The following is a 9,073-nucleotide window of genomic DNA, read 5'->3' as shown; positions in this document are numbered from 1 at the left end:
ATTTACATTCTGATATATAATATTTATTAAGTATGTATATGCCCGCGCATATGTCAAAAAGGATGTGCAAACCAACAGATTACTACTTGAACAATGCTACTAATTCATAGAAAATTATTTCGTTTAGAGGATTTTGTTAGTACCAACATTATCCCCTCCATTTTTCGAGAAATTGTCGTAGGTTGAACCGTTAGTTCTCCGAACAGCAGTAGTACTAAATAGCGCTAATAGCGAACTCCCGAACGCACCCTTAGAGACACTACAATCAGAGACTGGCCATGAAAAAGCCACTTTTGATTGGTCCGCCATCTTTTGACTATTCCCACTCATTTTCAAATTATTAACTACATTAATCTTAAATTGTAATATTATAACATTATAATTTAAAAAAATAAGCATTTCAAAGATAATAAAATGTATATATTTATAAAATTTTATTTTACATAATTATATTATTTATTAATATATTTATTAATTAAGCAATTTATTAATATACTTTTTTAATTTTAACAATTTTAAATTTATTACAATTTATTTTTAATTTTAATTATATTTATTTATAATTAAATAAAATAATACAAATAAAATAAAATAAATAAAACAAAACATGAAAGAAAAATAATTTTCCTTATTAAAATAATAGTTACTAATACTATCTTATCTTCTCGCAATAATTAAAATTAAAATTAATATATTAAAATTAATATATTAACATTACTTATTTACATTTATTATTATACATTATTTATTATTATACATATTTATTATTATTATAAACAAACTTTATTGTAATATAAAATAAAATAAGAAAATAAATAAAAATATAAAATTATTATAAAATAATCAAATTTTAGAAAATTAAAAATTAATGAAAGAAAAAAAGAATAAAAATTTCTCATAAAAATTCTTAAGATCTTTTTTCTTCATTTTTTCTAAAATTTAAATATTATAAAAAATATTATTTAAATGCAAAATGCATCGCCATAGATTTACCGTCATATATTTTACATGTACTAACATTATTGTTTTTATCTTTTTTATAAAAAATTCTTAATCTAAAAACTATGTCTTTTCACAATTTTAAAAAACAAATCATGACAAGTTAATATATGATTCGCATTTATTTCTTTATATTTTGCAACCATAAAGCTCGACGTTTAGGATCTCTTAGAAAAACTTTCATGATATAACTTTTCCTTGATGAATTATTGCAAAGTGTTGCCGAACATCCACCCATTTTATTATATTGATTAATCACATTTAATTAATTTATTAATATATTTCGTAATTTTATTATCTCTATATTATTTGATAATATATATCGCTTTCCATGTATTTAATGCACTTAATGCACATGCAAAGATATCGTTTATTAAGGCTGCGTTCCGATGTTCATTGCCAATATTGAAAATCTATAATATACGTCATCTGTACTGTATATTTTCAATACTGGCATCGGAACGCAGTCCAAAACACGTTATCGTAGATTAAAGTCAGATGATGTATATTTCTTTCTCTTTCGTAGGATTTAGACAAAACATGGCGGATCAATTATGGTCAGTCTCTTATTGTAGTGTCTCTAGGTTGCTTGACCGATCAGAGGAGATGGAATGAAATAAAACATTAGGTGTGTCGGCGTCCGTTTTTCATATATATCATAAGAATCGTGATCGTAGTATTAGCACACTGAATACATAGTGATAATCAAGTTGAGTGGTAATTAAATTCTTGGTTTAACCGGGAAATCGATTTAAGTAGAAGTGCACATGATTGCAATTTCATAACGATCCGAAAATGTTTTGGTCGTAAATGCGCAACAATAGCATAGCCTGAGAAAACGGGTTTAGGCGACTAAACTACATTGTTTTTCATCGCGTCTGTTGTTCATCTGTACACGAAGAAGGGTATGTTCTTATGGGGTAGCGAGTGGGCGATAGCCTTTGTTGTGGAATGGAGACGGAGAGCGTAAAATCCGGGGCTAGCGAGCATAGCCATAGCCATCACAGTAGAAGCTCTCAAAAGCATCATCGATCTCACAGCTCGAAACAACATTACAGGCAGCATTCTCATCGCACCACTAGGTAAATCTGATGAATCATAATTATATGTTCTGAGTAAGGATAGCATTTTAATGTTTTCTCCGAATGCATGCACGTCTCTTATATGATTGTACAATTGTATTTTTATTGAACTACTTTATTGAAATAAAAATTATGAAAGATCTATTTTTTTCGATTTTTTCTTTTCTCTTTATTCATATTAATATAACATTAGGAGCAATCGAAATCAAAGGAAAGAGAGACAGAATTTGGATACAAGCGAAATGGCTCCATTTCAAACGACAGTAAATGTGCGAGGAGATAGTGTGGATAATTTAGGTCAGGAAGTAATTGAGGTACAGATACTACCGCAAGATGAGAATTGGGGAGAAAATACTACAGCTGTTACTGGCAATACTTCGGATAGATCAGAATCAACTGAAGATGTCAGCCACTGGCCAAATGAAACTGATGGCACATTTGGTTCTGGTTGTAATCGCTATATTAGTTTAATCGTGGCAATAATACTTGGAATAAGTGCTTTTTTTAGTCCTATAGCTATGGTTATTTTACCTAAATTAGGATTTTTTCCCGATTCTACAACAATATTGACGATACAACAGAAGTTACATCTATTGTCATGTAACATTGAATGCAAAGGTCAACTATTAGGATTAGCCTTTAAATTAGTGCTACTAGTTATTGGTAGCTGGGCTGTGTTTCTGCGTCCTCGAATTGCTACTATGCCACGCATATTTTTATTCAGGACAGGAGTATTGTTACTCACTACATTGTGCATTTGTACTTATTGGCTTTTTTATGTTGTACAGGTAATAATTTTAGATTTTAGAATTGCAATTCATGTAATTATCTTTTGAATATATGCGCACGTGTGCACACATACATGTGTGTTAAAATATTTAATATTTTTTATTAAAATATTTAATATTTTTTAGGTCACTGAGAGTGCTAAGACTGTTGCCAATGGCGAAATAACAGAGTACAAAAGTTTAGTAAGTTATGCAAGTAATCTTGCCAATACACTCCTGTTTATTCATTACACCGCAGTGCTCCTTATTAATATTCGTCATTTACAGCCTACGTTTTATCTTAAGGTATACAAATTCATTATATTTTATCATATCACTCAATAATATCTGATTGTAACATTCGTTTTGAATTATGCATTTTGTGGTATTTTTATTCATAGGTTGTTAGATCACCAGATGGTGAGTCAAGAGCCTATGCAATTGGCCAGTTATCGATACAAAGAGCAGCTGTATGGGTACTAGAAAAATATTATACAGAATTTCCGATTTATAATCCATACTTAGAAAGACTTCCGGTTTCAAAGTCAGGTAGAAAGCAATCGAGTTTCAAATTTTATGAGGTTGATAGTGGAATGACCAGTGCCATGCAATCACGTGCTAGTGGAGACCGAGCGATCTTGACGGCACAAGCCCGTCGTCGTGATTCCAGTCATAACGAACGCTTCTACGAAGAGCATGATTATGAACGACGGGTGCGAAAACGCCGTGCAAGATTAATTACTGCCGCCGAAGAGGCATTTGCACATATCAAACGGTTGCACTCCGAAGTAGAATCTACGCCAAATCCTGGGCCAATGGACCCTATGGAAGCCGCGCAAGCAGTATTTCCTTCTATGGCAAGAGCTTTACAAAAATATTTAAGAATCACTCGACAACAACCACGTCACTCCGTAGAATCTATTTTGAATCGTCTTGCTCGATGTCTTGCTCAAGATGCGGCACCACGCGCATTTTTAGAACCATTCTTTGCCACGAGCCCGGTGTTTTCAAATGAAAAGGAGAGACAAAAACGATCACACCATTGGGCCTTAGTATGCGAGGGAGAACTACCTTCACGTCCGATTGCTAATGGTTGTGAGTTTCAATTAAGACAAGGCGAAGTAGCACTTTTGTGTACAGCATATAAATTACCTCACTTCAATCTCACCGAACAATTGGCACATCCTAAATCAAATAAGTTTCTTTTGCGTTTAAATTCGGAAACCTCTGTTTAAAATATTTGACAATATTCGAAATAGATTAATTCTATGATACTTGTACAAAATTACGGCTCTTGAGTATTCAGCTAAGAACTTCGCGTAGACGGTAGCAATACAGTAAAAACTAATCATGATAAAAATTAGAAACACATTCGTCTTTGTTTATCTAATCCTTGTCTTTGTTTATCTTTATATTAGTAACGTGTAAACAACGAAATTTATTATTGTAATTAATTTCTTTATTACGTGCTTAATCATGCAAATGTGACTTGTTTCATATTTACCAATTCGTAAAAATGGACGGCAGCTAAAATTATCTTTGAATTTTATGTATGTTTTTCACTTTTTTCAGTAATTGTCAAACTGTGTGTTTTCTGCTTGAATAGGCTTTATTTTACGTGCTTTTACAGCTTTATTTATTCATTATAGAAAGGGAAAGGATAGTAGCCGTCCATTTTCATAAGTGTCTTAAAGCCATCTCAAGTGTTTTAATCAAATATCTATTTGCAAATTAATTGCAATAAACTTTACTGTGTCATTTCTCATCACAATTCCAATATGGCTGCAGTAACTACTCAGTAGCCTTAAATGAAAATGTTTCAAAACAAATGTGCTTTGAATCAACTTTGCAGATGTTTAGAAATTATTAATAATTAATATATCTTTTGTGTGTGATGAGAACACATATTTTATTTTAAAAATATGATATAAGAAAGATGTTAAATTTTATTTTGTGTCGAAAATATTTTTTAAACATTAAATTTTAGTTATACCAAAAATTTTTTAACAATTTTACAAAGAGGAAGAATAAATAAAATATTATCTAAAATTTTTATTGTAACATAAATTGAAACATGGATTGTAAAACAGTATAATAGTATTTAAATATATTAATATAAACTAAAAGTATAATGTTTAGAAGCATTTAGAAGAATAATTTATTATTGCTTTCTTGATGATATTTTTGTTAATTTTTTTCTTTTTAAGGAAAACTCGTATTGACATTAATAATGATTCATTCTTATAGATAGATACATTTCAATTGTTATATAAAATGATTATTTACTACTAATATAAAAAGTACTATAATATAAAATACTCAATTTTTTAATCTTTTTAAAACATGCACACATGCTTATTTATTTCATCATATTCCATGATATGAATTGTATATATGTATACCTTAAATATATCTAAATGAATTTTTAATGGTGTGTATATATACAATATATACATATATATATACAATATATACATATATTTATTTTGAGATAAAATATATATAAATAAATTTATTATGGCGATTTGCTTGATAATAAGCTAATAATTGGCTAATATAAAATAATAAGATAGAGCTATTTTATTTTGATATAATTCTGAATAAGAATATATTGAACCTTTTCTCTTATTATATATTGTATTTTTTTCTCAAAAATGTATTGCATTATGATTTAAGGGAAAAGGAAACATAAAAACAAATATGTGAGTAAATCATATTCATTCAAATAATATAAAATAATAAGCGGCAAATACTCGAGACAAGATCTTAGGCGCCTAGTAATCTCATTTGAAAAATGAAGACAAATATAAAATATTTTTTTTTTTATTTATTACAATTGTAGATATTTAAGCAAATGTCGATTATTGACAATTTGTAAAAGTGATGGAATAAATTTATAGTTAGTATTTAATGAAGAATTATACAAATAATTAAATATTTGTACTGATATTTACATTAATTAATACTTACTTCTAAGTTCGTAAACCATATATGTATTATCATATTCACATGGAAGGAAATGTGCTTTAAACATATCAAATTTTTATACGTATGTGTTTATATAAATATATTGCGCATACATGTATTACAATCGCATATATAATTTACATTCACTGTTAAGAAAAAGATAGGAGATTTGCATATGTTGATATTCTATGTTTCCAACATAATGATACGCACAAAAAATATACTCAATAATAGTCTTAATTTTTGTATTTTAATATTTTATATGATTTTTACTTTAATATAGCGCTTATTATTACATATATACAAATGGTGAAAAAATTAAATAATTAGAAATTTCGACATAATTCTCTGATAAATAATTAGATTTTTTTAGGTAATTTTCATTATATTAAATTTTTTTGTGTTGTGATTAAATAAGAATTATGCTTTACAACCTATACAGGGTGTACCCACGTAAAGTGTTATAAGTTAATAACTCTAAAAAATATTTGTCGTATTAGAAAATTGTAAAATTGTCGTATGAAAATTAGAAAATTGTCGTATGAGAAAATTTCATGTATTTGAGGAGTCTTTCTAATTATGTAAACAAAAATTCGCTCTGTCTCCTTGAAAGGGGGCGGGAATTAACTTCATAACTTCAAATGAAACCTATGAATTGTTATATAATTGTTTTCTACGATATAAAAATAAGTAAATTTTATCTGAAACATTTGTTTGAAAAATACTTCTATCAAAAGTTATCCAAATATATAATAATTTATAGGAAATTTCATTTGAAGTTACTTCCCATCCTTCTTCAAAGAGATAACAGAGCGAATTTTTGTTTACGTAGTTTTGTTCACATAATTAGAAATGTTCCTTGAATACATGAAACTTTCTCATGAATTTTTTAGTGCGATAAATATTTTTAAAGTTATTTTTAGAGTTATTAACTCGTAACACATTATGTCGGCCACCCTATACATGTATCTGTATATGAATACTTAAATTATATTTTTTTTTATTTACTTTTATATGTCAATTGTTGCTACTGTTATTGATGTGATGGTGATGATGACGATGATGACGATAATAATGACGATGATGATAATGATGATAATCGAAAAAATACACTCTGAATAAAGTATGAAAATAACTTTAAATATGAATAATGAAATATATCGATTATAATATAATCCATATATAGCACAGATCTCTAAGCGATGTTACAAAACGTCCAAAAGACATTTTAAAGAAGACGTCTTAAGGCTCGATTCTTTCGCGGCGCGATATGGATTGTGTGACGTCAAAGGAGAGAAATGATTAATGTAAAAAGTTTCTTGCGTCGTATAGTTTTATCTTATTTTTTTCCCTTAAAAACATATTTTCGTATTCTTAAAACTTGTAAAAAATACCAGAAAGTAAGATATCTGTCCAATAAATCACGTAAAAGTATAAAATAATTCTTGAAATAATGATCACTGCTTAGCTATTAGAAACAACTAAATCTAGTGATTTGGTAATTTCTGATAGCTAAGTAGTGTACCATTATTTCAAGATTTATTTTACACTTTTACGTGATTTATTGGACAGATATCTTACTTTCTGATATTGTTTACAAGTTTTAAGAATACGAAAATATTATGTTTTTAAGGGAGAAATACAAGACAAAGCTATACGACACAAGAAACTTTTTACATGTCATTTCTCGCCTCTGATGTCATAATTCAATATGACTGCAGAGAGACAATCGAGCCTTAAAAACATTTCTAAGAGGTGCCGAGATAAAGTGTACTGTTCGATTAATTATTAACTTAATTATTTTTATTAAATACCTTATTTTACTTAGCAGAATTTTTATAAAAATTTAAGTGCATTTTTTCATATTATACGTGATACAAATTTACATTACTCTGGAATATATGTACATAAACATAAATCTATGGTAAAATATACACCAATGTGTGTGCGTGCATGCCGCATCGCTGATACGTTTTATCACAACTGTAAATTCTATAACATAAAAGTAAATGAAAAAAAATATCTGAAATTGTTTAAGCTGCACTAGTCCCAGAAATCTTGTCTTAAAAAAAATATCGATATAAACTCGAGAAGACACCGAGAAAAATTTGTTTATAACAATATTATTGATATATACTTTTCCTATCGATATAAGTTTCTGCTATAAATGTCTTCTTTTTATTCATGTGCTAGTAATAATTATGTACTTTAATAGAATTATGTAATTTGATAGATAAAATATACATTTCATGTATAAAATAAAGCTTTTTTTTGAAAATCCTTAAAAATGTTGTTATTCAAAAAATTGTTAATTTCTGTAGCTTAATATTACATTAGATAATAAATAACAAAATCTGATATATACAAAAATAAAAATATTAAAAAAACAGCCGAAATATTTGAAGATTCATTGAATAAAAATTATACAATTAATTGCGCACTTCTTACCGCGCCCTTCTCATTGCTCCTTTGTTTGTATTATTAAAAAAACAATTATTTTATAAGTAATTTTTTATGACATTTATAAAATAATTAAAATTCCTTTTAGTTCACTGCACTTATTTTGGATTGATGGCATTAGAAGAAAAATCCGTAATAAAAATTCTTCCAATATAAAATATTTTCCAACATTTGCAATAGCTTAACGTAGATATAAAAGTTGTGTTTAAAAATAATATATTATTGTAATACGTAATTAGTACCCTGCAATAATTTTTCAAAAAATAGAAATACATAAAAATACATATAAATCAAGGTTAAGACTCGATTCTCTCGTCGCAACCATATTGATTTAATGACGTCATAGGCGAGAAAAATATGCATCAAGTCTTGCGTCCTATATTTTTATTCTTTAATTTTCCCTTAAAAATATTACATTTTTGTATTCTTAAAAAGTTGTAAAATATATCAGAAACTAAAATACCTGTCCGATATATCATCCAGAAATATAAAATAACTCTTGAAATATCACATATTTTTCAGCTATCACGACGATTTCTGACAGCTGAATTTTCATATTAAATATATCAATTTTTACATAGTAACATTATTATAGCTCACTTTCTGGTATATTTTACAACTTTTAAGAATACGAAAATGTAATATTTTTAAGGAAAAACTAAAACACAACGATAAACGACGCAAGAAACTTTACGGAGTGCCAAACAATGTGAAATGCTCGCCTAGAGCATTTCCGATTTTTCTTATTCACGGCGCTAGGCATGAATTTCAACCCGGTTATTTTGCTGAGTAAATTGT

At 27.8% G+C, this 9,073-nt stretch overlaps 1 protein-coding gene across 2 annotated transcripts; it reads left to right on the top strand.

The window, feature by feature from the left end:
- The first annotated feature begins 1,468 nt into the window (after positions 1 to 1,468).
- On the top strand, positions 1,469 to 8,103 carry Vang (Strabismus domain-containing protein Vang). Of its 2 annotated transcripts, XM_011632143.2 has the most exons (5): positions 1,469 to 2,081; positions 2,275 to 2,528; positions 2,622 to 2,869; positions 2,996 to 3,154; positions 3,250 to 8,103. In XM_011632143.2, exons 1-5 carry the CDS (start codon positions 1,951 to 1,953, stop codon positions 4,081 to 4,083), a joined length of 1,626 nt encoding a protein of 541 aa, XP_011630445.2. In that variant the 5' UTR covers positions 1,469 to 1,950; the 3' UTR covers positions 4,084 to 8,103. The 2 variants fall into 2 exon arrangements, with proteins under 2 accessions (XP_011630445.2, XP_011630444.2); XM_011632142.2 differs by having other exon boundaries at positions 1,470 to 2,081; positions 2,275 to 2,869.
- The last annotated feature ends 970 nt before the right edge of the window (positions 8,104 to 9,073 follow it).

The sequence above is a fragment of the Pogonomyrmex barbatus genome, unplaced genomic scaffold, assembly GCF_055798465.1.
Source record: "Pogonomyrmex barbatus isolate J1 unplaced genomic scaffold, ASM5579846v1 scaffold26, whole genome shotgun sequence".
In the NCBI taxonomy this organism is placed as follows: Eukaryota; Metazoa; Arthropoda; class Insecta; order Hymenoptera; family Formicidae; genus Pogonomyrmex; species Pogonomyrmex barbatus.
Note: the sequence above shows the minus strand (reverse complement) of the source record. Positions and strands in the feature narration are given on the sequence as shown.

Bases quoted from the DNA above. Each gene is read 5' to 3' on its own strand.
- Vang (XM_011632142.2), top strand. From the start codon at position 1,951: ATGGAGACGGAGAGCGTAAAATCCGGGGCTAGCGAGCATAGCCATAGC. The intron at 2,082-2,274 runs GTAAATCTGATG...ATATAACATTAG, and splicing joins CATTCTCATCGCACCACTAG to GAGCAATCGAAATCAAAGGA. The intron at 2,870-2,995 runs GTAATAATTTTA...AATATTTTTTAG, and splicing joins GGCTTTTTTATGTTGTACAG to GTCACTGAGAGTGCTAAGAC.